Below are 20,367 nucleotides of genomic sequence, written 5' to 3' on the forward strand. Positions count from 1 at the left end.
ACACAGGGATAGACAAGTATTCTTTCTTCAGTCCACCATGAAGGTGGTGGTTTCATGAGGAGTGTCGCAGGCACAACTTCTATCTCTTGTAGCTATGCCCCAGAGCCCATCCAGATGCAGAATGACTGCCTTTCTCAGCTGGACCTGTTCCGAAACCCGTTTACCAGCCGGTTCCTGAAATACTGGTGCCAGTGCAGCGGAGCGGGCAGCAGCAGGGCAGCCATGAGCTCTGTGGTTTCTCCTTCCAGCAGCAGCGATGGCTCACTCTGGCTTCAATGTTCATCAAGGGGCAGCCTTGTGCTGCTCGGCTACTGATCTCTGTGGTGGGACTGCTGGACACAAGTGGAAGAGGCATTTGGTCCCTTCTGTCTGTGTCCTTCCCCCGGGTTCACCCTCTATCCCACAACAGTTTAGTCAGTGCACCGTGAGTTGAGGTCAGATTGTGGGAAATAGCACCACAGCGTGGTAACGGCGACATAGGAAATCTCAGTGTGAAACCTTGTGGCTGGGGAAAGTGATATTATTTAAAACCAAAACTGATTTTGGTCGTTTGCTTTCACACTCTTGTACCCACATACTCACATTTACAGCACAGATGTGTTGTTTAGGTCATGCATGACGGGGAGGGGAAGGATGCCAGCCAACAGGTCCTCCTCACATCTCTGGAGCTCCTGTTAGTGGGGTGACCGTGTCTGTGCTGGTTGTGGATGTGCCATTTTGTACCTTCTGGTAGCTGGCAGTGATTTATCTCTCAGTCTTGTCACACCTTTATGTGCACCATGAGGTTTTTGCTTGCTGTCCTTTGTCTCTGTGCATGGGTGTCTTGAGAAGAGGACACAGATAGTTTCCTCTTGGAAACTATACTGAGGCACATGGAAATCAAGTAGGTGACTGGTGACAGCCGACATGGCTTCACTAAGGGCAAATCAAGCCTGACAAATTTGGTGGCCTTCTACAATGGGGTTACAGCGCTGGTGGATAGGGGAAGAGCAACTGATGTCACCTACCTGGACTTGTGCAAAGCATTTGACACTGTCCCGCACGACATCCTTGTCTCTCAGTTGAAGAGACATGGACTTGATGGATGGACCACTCGGTGGATAAAGAATTGGTTGGATGATCGCACTCAAAGAGTTACGGTCAATGGCTCGATGTCCAAGTGGACACCAGTGACGAGTGGCGTTCTTCAGGTCAGTATTGGGATGGGTCCTGTTTAATATCTTTGTCGGCAACATGGACAGTGGGATTGAGTGCACCCTCAGCAAGTTTGCCAACGACACCAGGCTGTGTGGTGTGGTCGACATGCTGGAGGGAAGGGATGCCATCCAGAGGGACCTTGACAGGCTTGAGAGCTGGGCCTGTGCAAACCGTGTGAAGTTCAACAAGGCCAAGTGCAAGGTCCTGCATGTGGGTCGGGGCAATCCCAAGAACAAATACAGGCGGGGTGGAGAATGGACTGAGAGCAGCCCTGAGGAGAAGGACTTGGAGGTGATGGTTGACGAGAAGCTCAACATGAGCTGGCAATGTTTGCCTGCAGCCCAGAAGGCCAACTGTGTCCTGGGCTGCATCAAAAGAAACATGGCCAGCAGGTCGAGGGAGGTGATTCTGCCCCTCTACTCCGCTCTCGTGAGACCCCACCTGGAGTACTGCGTCCAGCTCTGGGGCCCACAACATTAGAAGGACATGGAGCTGTTGGAGCGAGTCCAGAGGAGGGCCACGAAGATGATCAGAGGGCTGGAGCACCCCTCCTATGAAGACAAGCTGAGAGAGTTGGGGCTGTTCAGCCTGGAGAAGAGACGGCTCCGGGGAGACCTCAGAGCAGCCTTCCAGTACCTGAAGGGGGCCTACAGAAAAGCGGGAGAGGAGCTTTTTACAAGGACAAGTAGTGACAGGACGAGAGGGAATGGTTTTAAACTGAAAGAGGGTAAATTTAGATTAGATATTAGGAAGAAATTCTTTGCTGTGAGGATGGTGAGACACTGGAACAGATTGCCCAGAGCAGCTGTGGCTGCCCCCTCCCTGGCAATGTTTAAGGCCAGATTGGACGAGTCTTTGAGCAACATGGTCTAGTGGAAAGGTGTCCCTGCCTGTGACAGGGGTGTTGAAACTAGATGATCTTTAAGGTCCCTTCCAACCCAAACCATTCTATGATTCTGTGTTCTCCTGGACGTCTGCCAATCTGTGCGCCCCCAGCATGTACCACCCCAAGAGTCCTCCTTCCACCAGTGGTTCCATCTGTAGCTTCCACACATACGTCCTATTCATTCTCCATTGGTGCCATGTTTAACATTTCTCTTTCAGTTCCTTTTGTGGTTGTCTATTTGGTCATAGTTAATAGTTATTCAGTTGTATCAGGGGGCTTAGACCTGTGCTCTACTGCGGATAGGTGATTGCTGCAGGAAGCATGTTAACTTTTTGGACTGAATTTTAGAGTTGGTTTGCACATTGTGAGTGTTCTAGGAAGTGTACCTTTGTGGAAGAGGGAAGCCTGGACCCAGTAAAGTCAATAAAGGGTTGCACTTGTGGTGTCAGTGGAGCCTGTGCCTTTTCAAAGGCATAAGATAATTAGATTAATATTTTACAGAAATAATTTTAACTATATAATCTAATCTTTGTGATTGCATTAAGATAAAATCCTAGTCCTAATGAGGACATAATTCTGTTAACTGAAAACTACACTGCAATAGCCAGTATTTCATGTATGACTTTGAGTATGTACTGAGAAAGTGGTGCAAGCACCCATTTGATGTTAATACAGTGAGTTATCTGAGTAATGACGCTGTGGAAAACTGTGGAATTGTGGAAATTGTGACAATAAAAAATTCTTTCCTCAGTTGCTGTTTTTAATTTGGCTATCATTAGAAATTACATTTAGTTCTGTTTAGGGTAATTTAGTCTCCCTTCTCTTAATGTATTAAAAGGACATAATTAACAGTATATATGTGTCTTTAACAGGAACCAGTGATCCGTACGTCAAGTTCAAACTTGGAGGAAAAGAAGTATTTAGAAGTAAAACAATACACAAGAACCTCAATCCTGTGTGGGAAGAAAAAGCTTGCATTCTTATAGATAACCCAAGAGAACCGTTGTATATAAAGGTGAGTCACTATCGTACTTATGCCTGTCAAATTACAACAGAAGTTGTTGAAAGAATTTCTATTTTGTAATTTTTGTGTACTGAAAGTGTTATTGTGCAATACTGCATTACTACAGACTAGTTAGAGGTGAAAATTATTTAAATTACATCTGTGTAATGATGATGTCAAAATTTAAAAAAAAAAGGTACATACAGGCATTTTAGTTTATTTCAGGCCATAATTGTTTTATACTTCTTTAGCATGATCTTAGGAGACAGAGAAAGAAAACTGTGTTCCATGATGATGGCATCACTTTTATTTATGGAAATGCCATTGCATAATTCTGATATGAAGCATAATCTGTCCCATTAAAAGCAGTTCTTTGCTGAGGTTAATTTGAGAATTTATGGAAATGTGTGCCCAATTCTCCTAGGTTTTGTTTTTTTTCTATTTGTACATGAACACAGTGGGTTTTCTTACATGTTTTGTAATGCTTTATGCTCTTTTTTTTTACATTATAACTCTATTTAGTATATCACAGGTGAAGATGATTTTGTCATAATAGAGGCATCACTTATTCCAAAATAACAGCTTGAATTTAACTCAAAGAGAGGCCAGCAAAGTCCAGAGTAATTGTCCAGAGTAATTAGCAGCAGTGCCACTAGTACTTCTTAGCTATCTATATTGGAATGGAAACTAGAAAAGCTGTGATCTTTGGTTCATAGGCCCACAATGGAAAGGCACTTTTCTGGTCCCAGTAGTTTATGGTGGTCTATATCCAAAAGTATTCCTTAATTGTGTAAAACAAAGTAGATAAAAATTAAGTTCTAAAAATGTTATCAGAAAAACTGTAGTCTTAGGGTTCTAATTAGAACATATATAGATCAAAAATACTTTGAGAAAGATTGGAAACTTAAGTCTTACCTAAGTAATTGGTCTTTTAATTGGTCTGAAATCTCATAATGCTTCAGATCAGTAACAGTCAATCCCAAATACAGGACAAAAATTAACTGACATATGAAATTGTAGATTTTTTTAGTAGTCTTCGAGTATCGATCTCTACTATGTTTTATGTATTCTGCTCATCATTAGTACATCATTATTAGAAAAGGATAAAGTTAATTATAATTCTTGGTTGGCATTTTCCAGCCCTTATTGAGCTTAGTGACTCATAAGGAATGAACACGTGCCCAGCACTGTGAAAGAGAGAAGCAGATTCAAAGAAGGACTCTTGCAACGTAGCTACCTCTTTTGATTTATTTATGCCAAATACCAACCCTGCAGTAGGGTCACAAGGGAATTGTATTTGTGTTTGTATTTTTTTTTCCTAGTAAGAGTATGTCAAGCGGCATAATGTCTATCTGTGTTTGTGCTCTGAACACACTGTGTGAAATATTTTGGGTTTTTAGCTTGTTAAGATATTCTAAGACATGATTAAATTGTACTGAGTCAGCTGAAAATATTTATTTGGCATTTTTGTCTTGATTATTTGTAAGGGGAGAAAACAATTCTATTTTGCAAAATGTACCAAGATTTCATCATTTGTTTTCTTTCCCCATTAGAATGAATATTAGAGAAAATATGAGGGTACTCGCTCTGGTAGATCAATGCATATACAAGACTTGTATTCAAATACTTCCATTCAACCCTTGGAGTCCTGCAGCAGTGGCCTTTGGGCCACGGGATTTCTGTTGCTACTGTCTTAACCTAGTCCGTAATAAAGTATTTGTAGAAGATGAACAGCTTTAACTGCCTCTTGGAAAACAGTTTCTGTAATACAATAGTTGAAGTATTTATATCAAAATCGAAGACCTTGAACCTAGGCCTGTCAGATCTCTGTTAAATGTTCTCATTACTATCTGTTCACAAGTCTCTCTCTTAGAGCTGAAGGTAGATTCTGGTCCTCGGAAATTCTTGTGACAGTATTTGCCAAGAAAATGTAACTTACCTAGAAAATTGGTGTTGATAAATGACATTTTCCCAATTTTTTTGTAATTTTGTGTCACAACTTTTCTTTGTTGCCATCCTCCTTTTTTTGTTTATTTCCCTTCAAAAGCTGCCCCCAGTTTATATGTTCTTCCTTCTGACTTGGGAAGGCATAATCCATCTCAAGTCATTGATACCATTCCATGTGCTGGCCACAGATTCCTGTCTTGGTGTCCGTAAATTTGTCCAGATGCTTTTTCTTTTACATAGAAAGTTATCAGGCAGGGTCCTCATAGTAGAGTAATAAATATCACTATTTCCTTACACATATCCATTAAGTTTTCGTCTTAGATCATAATATTTATAAACCCTAGAAACTTACGCAGCCTTCAAAACCTACAATTTTATCATTCCTAATACTGAGGCAAGTGCTGTAATAACTCACTTTTCACAATCATATCCTGCCCTGCTGCCTGTATTTTGCAAAATTAATAAGGGTATCGATTAATGTGTAGCAAATCAATGATTCTGCTTAACTTTAGTTATTTGTTTGGTTGTCTTCTTTTAGTACCTATGTTTATAAAAATGATCCTTTTGTTTTTATAAAATTGATGCTGTTCGCATATGCAGTCTAACTGACTTCTATATAAGCAGTTGCAAACTTGATTTTGTGGCCAGAAAGTTTCAGGTTTCTTCCTGGTAGTCTTGGTTTAGCATGTGAGAAACATGTGGCTTAAGTCTGGAAAAGAAGCTTCAAGAACCCTTCATAAAGCAAGAAAATAAAAGAAACATTTCCAATACTGAAAAATGCTTTTATCTCCTCTGCACCTTAGGTCTTTGACTATGACTTTGGACTTCAAGATGACTTTATCGGTTCGGCATTTTTGGATCTCACTTCATTGGAATTAAACAGGTACGCCACAAGCAAGCCGACAGAGTAATTCTTTATGGTCGTCTGCTAATATCATGTTTGTGGAATTGTAAATAGAACATTATGCTGGGAAGTAATTATATAAACTTACACCACATAAAACCAGCCAAGGAAAAACACTTATGTTTAGGGAATTACTGTAATATGAATGTTAATAATATATTAACTATCATGCACAACATTTGCTACAGTGTCTACAGAGAGGTTAGTTTTATAACCACTTTAATCTTGGTTTTATATTATCTGCATTCACAGCATTACCACCTACTGTTTAAATTTATTTTTTCTGGGTTTTAATCCATTAATGTTACAGTTCAGATTTAATTACTTCAGTACGTGTAAGTACTGAACACGGAATAGCAGTATTTAGTATTTATTTATGAGTGTTTGGACTGCAATACTTAGAAGTAGGATAAATTTGTGACACCATTTTCAAGTAGTTTCACATAAACACAGATGCCTTTAATTCTCATGATTCAGAATTTTCATTATCTGAGAGCCTGAAATCAAAATAAGTGCATATATTTTTCTCTCCTAGGCAAACAGATGTTACCTTGAGTCTGAAGGATCCTCATTACCCTGACCATGATCTGGGAAGTATATTGTTGTCAGTTCTGTTGGCTCCTAGAGAAGAACAGCGAGAAGTGGTAATTTTAAATATTTTAATATGTGTCATCACTCACTCTTGTGATTGTTCTATGGTTGGATGACTTAAAGCACAAGAGTAAACCACGTGTTCTGAGATTAATTTGATTTTTCCAATTCTTAAAATAATGCTGAACAGTGTTTCTGTCGTAGTACAGCATACTTCATCTGAATTGGATCCTCCCTGAGATAGTACTGAGGGATTCAGATGGAACATAAATATTCAGCAGTTTCAGATAAAGTCAGTTGCAGGTGAACAGTGCTAATTAATATGCAAAAATATCAGTAAACTACTGGTGGAGATCTTTGGACCTAGTGCTGCCATCTCTAGATAAGAACATTTGAGTCCTATTCCACACTGAAAATAAAGAAACTTGAAGAAAGGTAGTATTTCTGCTTTTTGGCATCTTGTGATGAAATATTATTTGATATTTTTCAAGTTCATGACCAGATTTCAATTACAAAATTGTGTGGATTTCTAGGTTTATTGTAATTCCTTCATCAATCTTAGTTTTCTGAGCTGCTTAGTTGTAAGTGAAAATAGTTTCCAGTTTTATAGATCCTGTTACTTGTGACAACTTCTATCACTAGTTGGATGTATTTTATGAGCTTTTTGTCAGTTGACTTTTGACTTCAGCAGTAGTACTACAACTATGGCAGAAATAAGAGAGATGACATCTTGCTCAGAAGCTGTAAAATAATATGGATTCCTTTGGCTTCAGAGAGGGCAAGAAAAAAGTACTAATCTGATTAAATTTTCCATGGATATGGTCAACTCTATGGTTTTTGTGAGAGCATGTATGTTTCTGTATGCTGCAGTCTGACACATCATCCTGTTGCATACCTGAGGAATATGGGTGGGTTGTAACATTGTTCTTTTTCCACTCTTCTAGCTGTTATTAAATAGCCTACTAAGTCAGTTATTGGAACTAGATGTTTGGTATTTGGTATGACAGAGATGTAGAGTTTTGAAAATAGGTTTCTCATCTGTTAATTTTATCCATCATGTTCTGTTAGAACTTAACAAAAGTAATGGAAAATGGTAGTAACGTACAGGCAGTGTATTTAAACAGTGTATTTTTCTTCCTTTTAGCAGTATGTTTGTCCAGACAACTCAGAACACTAGCTTGCAAATTTGCATCACAAAGGTGTTAATCACCTAAACTGAAAAATGTATTTCATTCCGTTTTTTTTTGTTTGTTTGTTTGTATTTGGGTAAGACCAGCATTTCTGAGGTCGCTGGTAATAGCCGTGTTTTTCCAAGTGGCTTTGGCATTGTTCTTCCATAATCCTAAATCATGCAGCACAGAAATACTGTATTTTTATGTGAGAAACTATTATGTGGACAGCACGTTAGTTTCCTTTTTTCATCATACAGATAGGATAGCTACTGTGCTGGTCAGCATTATCAGCTATTACACAAAGAGTGCTCAAGAAAATCACAGGTGAGAAAGTGAAATTAAGACACTAGAGTGTAGCGTGTCTCTCATATGGGTATTGGTGAATTTGCAACTGAACATCGGAAGTAATGGGAGCACCACAGACTTGCTGGGTAGTAACTTTTTTCGTTACCAGCTGACTGGTTGTAATAGGAGGAAGAATTGGTTTTGTGCTATTATGCATTTCATTATTAACTTTCTATTTAATAAGCTAATCCTTTTAGTTTAGCTCAAGTGACCAATTTTTCTTCCCATTCAAACTGTTAGATGGGACCATTCTGAAAATTCTCCAAATTCAGATTGAGAATCTGAAGCTTTATATTTATTATTAGAAACCAGTCTTCCCCAGATATGGATCTCAGAGCAGTTCTAACAAAGTTGCAGTAAAATCAGAGAATTTGTATGACAATGTGGGGAAGATGACCTATAAAATTGATATTGAATTGCTGTATATGAATGTGCTTGGGGTTTAATAATTCAAGGCGCAATTATCTTTTATTCAGTTACCACATGTATTTATTTATTTATTTATTGGGTTTTATTTACTCTCTAAGGAGTAGATATATTACAAAAATGTATCGCTCCAATTAAACTGTCACACTTGGTTATTTTTAAAAGGTCTTGTAATAACAAGAATAACTTTTATTGAATTTAATATGGTTGAGATCAATGAATTTTCAAACATTATGTTAGAGGATCGAGGCTAATCCTTGTCCACTCTGGAAATGTGCACCATATAAAGAAGTAATTAAAGCAACTCCTACATTCCCAATCTGTGTAGCACGGTGTTTGAATGATTACTTCTTCCCTTCTACTTGAGTATCTTTATATAGGTAATAATTCAAATAGTGTAGTTGAAATATTTAGATAAAAAACCTGTGAGTACCTTTAAATATACTTTAATGACTGCTACATAGAAGACAGAAACACTATCTCTTCACATCACATGCATTTTTTTCCTGAGTCATTGCAAATTTTCTTAAATCCTGTTGGTTTGATAACCCTATACGGCCTACATTTCAAAAATATATTTTCTTCTGTGTAAGTTTAATTTGTTCTCTAAGTTCCTTGCACATGTTCTCACATGTAAATGGTGTAAACTGGTTAAATCATTAAGCTGAAGAATTCAGAAATTAAGGGCTAGTACTTAAATTTCAGGTACTTTAATTCCATAAACTTAAAATGAGAGTGTTGTTTAAGACCATTGGGGTAATAAAACGAAGAATAGCTTCAATGAAAGAAGTATTAGTTTCCCATGTAGCCATAGAAGCAGCTTTGTGTCTGATCGTGTATTTTTGGCAGCTCTACAGTCATAATCCAAACCCAGCCCTGTTGACAAGACTTGCTGTTTGTGATGGTAACTTCTTGATGCAGGTTAGACTTTCCAAGGAAATCCCTTTGCTGGAGTGGCTGGGCATGTTTTGGAGGGCATGCATTGATGTGCAGATCGAGGGAAAGTCTTTTTACAATGCATTTGTGTTGCTAGAGGACAGGTCTTGTAGCAAAGCATTTTACTGGCATACCAAAGTAATGTAGCTGTATATTTCAAGAAGATGCATCCTTTCACACTGCAGAAGAAATATTGACACAGCTGGAGGATAAGGTGCTCCAGTTGGAATATGGAGTTAAATGGTATAAAATTGAGGGCCTTGTATATTGGTGCCTGTCTGTGAGAGAGGTATTATTACAAATTATTTAAAAAATAAGCAACCAGTTTGAAAGAGTAATAGTTTAGTTTGTTTTGGTGGAACTATCTTTTGTGAAGCCTTGAGGTGCACAAAGAGATGAGAGAGAGATTTGGTACACACAGGAGCATCCTCTTCCTTATCTTTGTGAAAGAAATTCTGATGAAATGCAGGTTTTCAGTGTGCTGACTGATGAGATGTTCTCTAGAATTTATAGCTAGAAGGTCCTGTTTCCTGAGATCAAAACAGATTATATCTTTGGATTTAGATATCAGTTAAGAGTATTAACATGTGCATGTGTTTGTGTAACTGTATTTAAAACTGTATTACAGAGTAGGAGAGGGGAGTATTTATCTTTGAGTCCTCATGGACTGTGAAAAAGAGAAAACAGTATAGTTTACAATTTATGTGTTTCCAGTAGAAGAATATCAGACATGGTTTCAATTAAAGGAGATTCAGTATACTAGCTTCAGAAATAAGAACACACTATTTGATTTTTGTAGTACGTTTTCTTGGAAGATAATGCAGAAGTAGCCTGAAGTTATTGAGTGTTAACATATGAGTGTGGGCACGTGAGCAAGTCAAAATTTGTAGGAAATCTTGTATGTAAGTATCTTTGCCTTTCGTGACCTAATGCTTGTTCTAAAGGCATAAAAATGTGAACTTTTAAAGTAATGATCTTGTAATACCTCATTCAAACTACGTATGTGAGTAGAAGTCCTATTCTTTTGAGTTTTGATAAATGAAGGTGATCTGATTTGTTCTGGTTTTTGAACAGTCATGAATTGTGAATCAAAATTGATGAATTATTCTTAGGCAACCATAAAAATAAGAATGTCTTTAGTATTCGTGAAGGGTATAATCTTTTCCCAGCCTAACACAATTAAGTTGCAGTAGCACAAGTTCCAATAATTCATTTGCATTTGCTCTGTGCTGTTAACAATGCTTGTCCTTTAGATTAATGCAGCATTTTTAATTATGCTTTGAGAGGACAGATAGCTTAGATAACTAGTGTAAACAAAGAAAGCTTGAAATAAAAAAGTATGGAAAAACTATGTACATATAAAAAATGTTAAAACCTGTGAGCTCTAAAAAAATTTTATTATTTTAATTCTTGTTTAAAAAATGATGTGTTTATGATGTACTTTCTGTATTGTTCATTAATTTCTCCTTTTGATGACCAGTTTAAAAGAAGTCAGAACCAGCAATGACTAGATTTGTTGCTTAGACCTGCTGCAGTGATGTTTGTTTTGTTTCTTTAATTCAGACAGTATTCTATTAATGCTTCCCTTTGGATACATGTAGTGCTGTGCATGCTGTGTGCCATTTGTAGTTGCATGCATGCCAGTTAAAAATGTGTATGTGATGTCTGCAGATTCTGTGTTTGGTGTTGTAAGTTGTGGGTGCTGCAGTGCACGTGAGTTTTTCTGGCTCTTTCTCCATCAGCCTTCAGTGCACACATTTCATCACTGGAGAACTTGCAGAGTGGCTATGTGTTCATCAGAGCTGTGTGTCTCCCATGACTCTCTAAAATAGTTCTTTCCAACCTTGTTCTTACAGGCAACTCTTGGCTACTGGAAATTAGAAAGTTGGTAGCTTGATGAGAACTGTTGCCTTGGGGCCAGGAGAGATTGGGGACTGCTGTTCCACCACTGCCAACAGCCTCACTAGCATAAAAAATGGGAAAAAGGAAACATATGAGTGCTACTTGGATGTTGTTATTTAATGAGAATAAAATTCACGGCATTGTTTTTTCCTTAAATAATTTATCCCAAATAATGCTTAATACTTTTTTGCTTCCTATGAAAAGATTAACAACATTTATATGCTGTCAATCTGCTTGCTGTCTTAAATCTTACAATGCAGTATTTTTTTTTATTTGCCAGAGGGATAATAACATCATTTAAAAAAAAAGACAGAGATGGGTTCAGGGCATGGAATATTTTCAGATGAAATCATCCATCATAATCTGCCCAATGCTGTATGTTTGTTTTATTGGCTTCTAAAGATGGTTATGATGGCTTCAGCTTATCCTGCTACAGCTGATGCTGATGCACACAACAAGTACAATCATACGTTTCTACTCAAACTGAACTCCTCAGAGCTGAAATAATATTTGATATGTGGTTAATTCAGCTGTCGGGCCATATTCTTCTCCTTGCTCATAGCCTGGCCCAAAGCCCAGTGAAGCTGAGTTTGTGCTCTGACTTGTAGCTGTGTAGGATTCATCAACGACGAGGAAGGAAGGAGCTGTGATATGTTGCAGCAACTCGGAGGTCTTCTTCAGGGCCTGCGGCAGGCCTCAAGCTGCTTAATTCTTGTGTGCCACTTCTATAAAAATTAGTTAAATGGCTTTCTCCAGCTTTATAAAACATTTAGTGTCTGTGTATGTTTTCCAAAGCCACAGTGCTACAATTATCATTAACTTACCACAAAGGCTTTAGGCTTTACTGTCCATAGCAACTTAAAAACTTTCCTCAGCAGCTAGTTGTTTTTCTTCTCCCAAAAAGCTTCTGGATATTCTTTGAAAAGCTTCTGGATATTTCAAAAATATAAAACCCACGTATGTGTTCCCCTTTTCATTTTTTCCTCATGTAATACTTTTATTTCTTAGAAAGGAAAATGTTTGCATTTCAAAATTCATTTGCATTATCTGAAAAAGAAAGTGTTTTTGCAATAGTTAATAAAAATAAATTTTCATGACATAAAGTTTCATAGAAATTAATGGCCTTTGATTTATTCTTTTTCAGTGTCAACAACAGGCTGCTAAATGTTATTATATTGTACAAATTAGTTTCTCAGTGTTTCCACAGAACTGCTTTAAGCAACAGTTGTCACAGATAAATTGTCCACGTCCATCTTGACCAGTCTTTTGTTTAATGATTAAGAATCTGTGTCTGTGAACGCTTTGCCTCTCGACATGTCAGAGCGTTGTCTCTAGCAGTGCCAAGGTTTTACAGATTATTTAGGTAATGAGAGAGGCCTACTGCATTCTGGGTTTTTTAAAGAGTCAAGGTGTGAATTTTTTTTCTATCCCATGTTCATAATTGGCAAACCAAAGAGCTATTTTTACTAAGCTAATTAGCAGTGGTAACCTTAAGGATTTTGTAATAGATGCGTGTTGTCCAAGGAGCCTTATGCAGGATTTCTCTTACGTGGCTACACCTGTGAGGTAAAACAGTAGTGTTCTGAAAAATCAAGAGTACGTTAACATTAAAAAGCCTATCATTCAAGTATCAGTCAAAATTAAAGTCACTATCATTAATTCAATTTCACAAAATGCATTGTCTCTGGAAATGAGACGTTCATACCACTCAGAAAAGTATGCCTGGGTACGAACACTGCTGCTACTTGTCTGGTTTTATTTGAGTCTTGTGTAGTTGTTGCTGGAGTGTACGTGTTGCTGCTTCAGTTGTAGTGGTGGTTTAATGTGGATTGTCCCGTTGGAGACAGTTGGCCTCCTTTTCTGTACTGCAGAGAAAAGGTAATTAAAATGCTCTATTTTATTTTCAGACAATGCTAATGAGGAAGAGTTGGAAAAGATCAAGTAAGGTAACTTTTAGCATGTGGTCTTCTGGTTTTTTTTTTTTAGAACTATGATGTTTTACCAAACATGCCATCATCATGCTTGTGGCACAGGATATATTCTCCTTCTAGTTGTGTTTTAATGACATTGTTTTGTGTTTCATCAAATCAAAATCATGAAACAGTTGAGCTTTTAATGTAATCATTAAACCTCTCAACTTTGTTGTAGCATTATAGCCTATCTTGAAGTCATCTAGTAACTTCATGTAAGTGGCAAACATCCTGATTCTTTCTCTAAAACCATTGATTTCTCATGTATAAACAATTTCCTTACAGCTTACTTGTTAACAGAGAATTCATGCCAAAGTGTAACTTTCATTTTCCTATTACTTACTACTCTTACTGGTTAGATTTTTTTGTGTGTGGTTTTCAGAGTTATACTTCTCAAAGAGAAATTTCCCTGATTGCTGGACGTGCCCAGATAGCAGTTGCAGCCAGGCTTCCCAAGAGCAGAGTGCTTAAGGAATTATTCCCGTTCTCCACTTTATACAGCTCGTCAGATGCCTCTTCAGGGAAATTCAGTATCTGGCTTTTCTCCTCTTAGGCGTCGGGTGATAAAAAAGGAGCAGTGTATGCTCTTTTTCACTAGGGAAATACTGGGAGTTTTACTGTAGTAGAATACAATTCATTTTTACCTTTTTGTTGTACATGTGTCCAAAAAGATAAAATGTGTATAGTCTCTCAGCAGTTTTCTGGCCACTCTTAGCTAATGCTGCCATACTACTTTTGAGTTTTAAACCTTCTTACTATTTCCATAATTAAAAATGGCATTAAAATTTCTCAAAGTCTTGAGCTGTTTTGATACATCTGAGGTTTTTTGAGATATTATCATGTAAAGGTGTTAAAATGAGAAAAATGAAATAGCTATATGGGGTGATTTCACTTATTTTGTGAAGCCATTCACTTTTCTAGCATATTGATGCACACATTTAAATAGAAGTTTATTAATAAACAGTGTTGTATATAGAGCTCACTGACAAATATTTGCACAGTTTTTTTAACCTTAAAAAAAAAAGAGCATGGTCCATAATTTTTGGGTTATGCATGGGGTTTTCACACAGTTTGCTTCTGTGGTACAGGAGAGTACCCAGTCTCAGTTGCCTTTTTGAAATCTGTGAAGTGAAGATACTTGGTGAAGTGGTGACGTGTTGTATTTTGATTCTTATATGATTTGTCTAACTTTTCCTGAAATATCTAAGATGCTTAAACTTCTGAAGAGTTAATGAAGAGGATGGTGAAGGACACAGCTGTTTTGCATCATGCAAGTGATGTGTTAACTCCTAATGTGCTGTGTGCGTTGGATGACAGTTGGTAAAACTAGTTTTATTAAGAACTTTCCCATACTTCAAATTTCAAAGTGCCACAACTGTGAGCTTTGATAATCCTCAATGAATGGCACAACATGATAGTTGGGAATTCTTCAGAGCTGTTCAAGTGAATTATTTATCCACATTCTCCTTTGTTGCATTCATTCGATAACATTTCAGTAGTTGCCATTTTTGTAAAGGGGCATATCAAAAGATTTGGCAAATAGCGAATGTATGAATTTAAATATTGCATTTTTCTACATTTATCTCAGCTGAAGTAATAGTTTTAGCTGGAGGTGTAATGCATATACAACATCTTACATGCACTGTTGTGTGTGTAATTTATATGCAGAAGTATCTCAGTTAAACCACAGGAGCTCATTTGCCTTGTGGGGCTATTCCAGAGTTCCAAATCTTTGGTCTACTGTCAGGAAAACAAAAAATCTTTTATTTACAAAGAATTCCATCATAAAAATTTATATTCTCTGGGATGCAGGATGACAAATATTAAATCAGACATCACTTGCAGATTTAAACAAATGTCTAGAAAGAGGTGCTTAATGCGGTTAGGTAATAGAGAAAGTGCCCTAAATGAGATCCTTCTTCAGGAAGTGTTTGTCTTACACACCTGAGAGATGAGGAAAAACAGAATATTAAAATTTTTTAGAGATACCATTATAAAATTTCCTAAGCCTACTTTTTTAGCTCTCTAGAGTCTTTCAAATGGAACTTCTAGTAAATTAATTTGATTTTAGAGATTATGACACTATATTTTACTTTTTGAAATTTATGTAGTTGAAGCCTACTTTTTCTGTAACATACATTACTTGAAGTTAAGATACAGCAGTGCAGACCACTATGGCGTTGCTTGTGTTCATGAACTGCACTGCTTGCACATATTTCCTTGGTCCTGTGTAGTAGCTGTGAATAGAATGGTAACTAATCTCCGTTACAGTATTATGATATTCATGTCGCTGCAAACAATTACTTTAGCTGAATTCTGAGTCTCTACCTCAAATACTGTGCACCCTAAAGATAAAGTTAAGGTCTCCTGAAAAACCCAGGTCAATGCAGCTGTGCATTTTATCTATTTTGTGTGTAAACCAGTGTTTTCAAACACAGTAGTCTTGTAAACATGTTAGTGGTGTTGCAAAAATGTAACACCACTTTAGCTTTTGTTGTTAGGTTTTTTCCTTCTGTTACTGTTGTTTGGTTTTAGTGTTCTGTTTGTTTGGTTTTTTTACTTTTCCCTCTCATGTTTGCTCTATTCCAGACATAATCTTGATCAAAATTCATGGGAGGTATATCACTCCCTGCGCTGTCTAGGTCAGAGGGAATACTCATCTTTCACTGAATCTATCAAAAACGAAATTCAAACAGTTTTGAAGTCAAAGAATTTATATGTTCTGTGAAAAGGAAAGTCAAACTTCCTGTCTGTAGTGAAAGGAGACTTCTGGAGGACTATTTAAAAAAAACAAAGCTGATTATTTAAGAAAAAACTTCTGCTGGGAAGTTACAGTTTGCATTCAGCTTGATGTTGCGTTAAAGCAAACTGGTGGCTAGTGATTACGACTTTGCAGGTGGGCTGTCTGCTCCATGGTCTAGGAGAGGGAGCAGCTGCATTTCTGCCATTACATCTGTACTGAGATTCATTACACCTCTAGTAAAGCTGAAAGTGGATTATGCAATGTTTCGTGCACTTTTTTTGTGATCCAGGTGTTTGCTCAATAACCTCAATGTGCCGGTGCCTCAGTTCCTGTGGTTTAGAGTTGTTTGTTGGGTATTCTGTGGGTTAGCAGAGCAGTGCTGCAGGAAAAAGACAGTGCTTGTAGGATCTGAATAATCAGTCATTCATTTAAGCCAAATACAGGATTTTTTAGCTTTGTTTTTCTTTTTAAAAAAGCTATTGGAAGAATTTTGACCTGCGCAAAGTAGCTTTCTTCTCTGCGTATGGATCTGACCTGTTCTGCTTCTGTGGTTCTCCAAGTCCACCACAGTTTTCCTTTTTGCAGGGCAGATTTTCCTTTGCATTAGTTCTGCTGCCGAAGATACAAACTTTCCTGATGGCTCTCCTTCTTTGCGTTGAAGGAAACAAACTTCTTGCTTCTCTCTTGCTTTATAAACTGTCAGGATACCAGATCTAGTTTTGTAAAACAGTTGTTGTTGACTAGGCATAAAAGGAGAACAGGAAAGCCTAAACTTACAAGAGAGGTAATTTATTACTAATAGTTAACACCGCTTCTGACAGTGAGGTGAATAGTGCTAATTGCCAAAGTGATTTCATTACAGAATCCTTGAGGTGATGAGAAATTAAGCATTGCTACTTCCAGCACGAGCCAGTGCGGATGAATTGGGAAGAGTTGTTTTCTCCTTTTTCCTCTGGTTTCCTCCTGTGGTTATTTACTAATTCTCCGCAGCACAGTCTTAATCAGTAGCTGAGGAAAGGGTATGGGAAGGGTCCCTATTAAAATGCTGGCAACATAAAATTGAGATAGAAATGCATGTATTGCTCTCTCTTTCTCCTTGTCATTTCTGTAGTGTTCAGTGCAGTGCTGTCAAAAATAATAGGATAAAAAAGCTTAAAATTTTCTTAACCATTATTAAGCCGAAAGCTGATGACAGAGGAAAGGAGAGACTATTTAAATGCACTAATTTTTCTCCTGTAAAAAATTAAGTTTTCTTTAATGGTGTACTTCCTCCTCATTCTTCTCTTAGCTTCTAATGATGAAATTCTATTACTTTTGCTGTGCCTTTACTACCAACATTTTTAAAAGATAAAATCTTACTGCTTCTAGCACTTTTTAATGTGAAGTGGTGTTTAACTTTAAAATCAAAAGCATAAATACTAAACTTGGGGTCAATGAAGCTGTAATTATAATTCAGCACTGGTTTACCTGTATATATAACATACATATAGACATGTATTTTCCAGCCAAAATCAAAACTTTCCTTTGATTATAGCTGGAAATGGGAAAGCTGAAGAGCCTGCATGCTGCTTTCCTTTTTTGGAAAAAAAAAAAAAAAAGTGCTTTTGTTGCAAAATGTCAGGTATTTTGTCGTTGCTCCTTGTAGTAAGGGTTGTCTTTGCCGATGGTGCTCCCCGAGAAGAGTTAATGTTACAGTTTTTAGATAAACACAGCTTGTATTTTTTTTAGAGTTGTCAGGTAATTCTACCTGCATGTGACAGTTAATTGTTTGCATTAACTTAAGCAGAAGCGTGCCTTTGGATGCTCTCTCAAAGAGCATTTCATTTTGTTTAGAGCAGGCAGACTGGTCTGTGAAGAATCTGGAGATATCAGTAAATATTTTATGAAAAATCCCCTGTTCCCTCTGTTGCTGTGCAATTTGCTGTATGATTACAGGAGGTTAATTCAGGAAAGGGTGAGAGAGAGTGGATTCAGGTTGGTGCTGTTTGCTTACAGGGTAATGCACACAGAGCTTGCTTTGAAAGTTTTATCCTCGCTGTGCTGAGTGGGAGAAATGGAGGCAAAATATATGAGACCAGGAACTTGGGAGGATAACAGGAACGTCTCTGGAAGACAAGGCTGATGGCAAGGCAGGTGTTGTTGGTGGACAGACCGCATCTCTCTTCCCAGGATTTCAAGTGTCTGGGGTATTTAAAAATCTACCTGTGTGCAGGGTAGGTGCGAAAAAAGACAGAAAATAGGAATAACAGCCTGAAAAGTTGTCTTCCTGCCCTAAAGTGGGAACAACGACATGTAAACTGTGTTTGACAGGTGTTTGTTTAATCTGTCCTTAAAAATCTGCAGTGATGGATATTCTACAACCTCCCTAGAGATTTGGTTCCAGTGCTTAACTATCATTCCCATTAAGGGCTGTTTTTTTCCCTAGTGTGTAACAGTATCCTCCCATGGTGCAAATTAAGCTCATCTCTTCCCACTACACAGATGGATATGTTTTAATCACAGTGATTTGGGCACAATTTATATACACATTTTAGAGTGAGTTTGAAGAAAGTGATCCTTTGAAATACATATATGTTTGTATATATATACTTAATTCAGAGGAAAGTTTTGGGGTGCTCAAACACTAACGATTAGGAGTGTGTAAGAGGAAATGAAACAGGGGTATTTGGAATGAAGTTTTACTGTGAGAAGAAAATAGATCAGAATGAATAGTGAGAAGATGGGAGAAATTAACAAGTCTGGCGGGTTGACCCCAGCAAGCACAAAGCCTTGATGCCATGCGAGCACTCAACAGCCATAGCCAAAACGTTGCTGTGTTATCAACGCCGGTGTAGCCACAAATGCAAAGCACATCACTGTACGGGCTGCTGTGAGGAAGGTGACCTCCATCCTGGCCAGGCCCACTACAAGGTCAGGTGAAGCTATGTGGTCCAACTGGTTTTCTAATAACCACTGCTGGGTGTTCACTCACTGAGAACGTAGAGCATGGAAGAGGCCTCTATGTAAGGACAGGGACTGCCCTAGCAATTGCAGATACTTTATATTATAGTCTCCCCACTTCTGCTGTAACATAGAGGGACTTTACACAATGTGTGTTTACTGGCCATTCCCAGAGAAAAGACGTGTGACAGATAAATGTATTTTGCTTTCATCTGAGAACGTTTGTAAGCTTCATGGTGTTTATAGTCCTGTAGGACAACAAAGTACACTGTCTAAGATGAGAGCACCGAGGTCTGATAGCTGCTGAGAAGTTCCGGTAGTTTATGTAGGGCATGTAGAGTGTGCTACACAAGTAAGCAGAATGTCCATTTTTACTTGATAATTGCGAAGGTACAGCACCTGAGTCTTCTTTTCCTAAGCTTTCAGTATGAAAGACATTTGGAAATTAAGGTTCATTTGTTCAATTGTCTACATATCTTCTCTTTCTGATTGCTTTACAAGACAGGAGTATGGGAGTGACCAAGCTCTGTCTCGGTATTAATTTAGGTCTTCCAAACTGAGAGTGAGAAGGTGTTGGTGTAATTTTTGCCTCACTGACAACTGTTGTCCTCCCTGGTTGTGAACTTGGGTGGGAGCCGTGGTATCTCCTGTGTTCACTAGACAGTGTCCTGATGAATTAGTGGCCCTGTGGGTAGTCATAGGGCAGATAGGTAACCAAAAGCCATAATACTGGCTGACCAGGTTGTTTATATTCCTTGTTTTTGTTCAAAGTTCTGATGAAATTGGCATGTTATCACATAGAGGTTTGATTTTCTCTGAACAGCATTTGCTGATGGTGAGTTGTTTATCCTGAAAATTTTTGATTGCCTCAGCTAGAGGATGAGTGAGGTGCTATCCCATATAAATAGTTTATTTCAACAAATCCTACACTCTTGAAGATCTAATTAATATTCTCTATTCACAATTTGTGTATGAAGAAATAAGTTTAGCTCATGTTTTCCTGTGTAACCATAACTATTTAAGCAAAGGTGTTTTAATAAAGACAGTACCTTTTTAGCCAAAGCATATTGAGAGAGAGCTCTGTCAGAAATGTTGTTCATTTCACTGCAAATTATGTTCATTTGAATAAGGGTCTACTCTTTCCCTTTTCATCTCTGTGGGAGAATTGCCATTAAGTTGAGTTCAAACATGATCAGAACCCACATTAAACTTGCTACATTAATGGCACATGAAGAAAATACGAGAAAAACCTTTTGAGTGCTTTACTTTAAGGACAAACAGAGGAACAAGTGGTTTGGCATCTGGAGCCAAACATAGTAGGGGAAAAGGTGTTCAATAATTATGTGCTGTGCCCTGTCAAGTCAGAGTATTTCAGTAATATCAGGAGGAAAAGACAAGATGTCAC

General features: G+C 37.7%; 1 protein-coding gene across 1 annotated transcript in view; it reads left to right on the top strand.

Annotated features, from left to right (window-relative positions):
* The window catches only part of MCTP1 (multiple C2 and transmembrane domain containing 1), a 276,216-nt gene that overhangs the window by 118,738 nt on the left and 137,111 nt on the right, over nt 1–20,367 (top strand). The window contains exons 3-6 of the mRNA XM_068422462.1: nt 2,956–3,098; nt 5,837–5,916; nt 6,473–6,578; nt 13,217–13,252. Coding sequence (XP_068278563.1) covers nt 2,956–3,098; nt 5,837–5,916; nt 6,473–6,578; nt 13,217–13,252 — 365 coding nt within the window. The remainder of the gene's footprint in view (nt 1–2,955; nt 3,099–5,836; nt 5,917–6,472; nt 6,579–13,216; nt 13,253–20,367) is intronic.

This window comes from Nyctibius grandis, chromosome Z (genome assembly GCF_013368605.1).
Source record: "Nyctibius grandis isolate bNycGra1 chromosome Z, bNycGra1.pri, whole genome shotgun sequence".
Taxonomy (NCBI): Eukaryota; Metazoa; Chordata; class Aves; order Nyctibiiformes; family Nyctibiidae; genus Nyctibius; species Nyctibius grandis.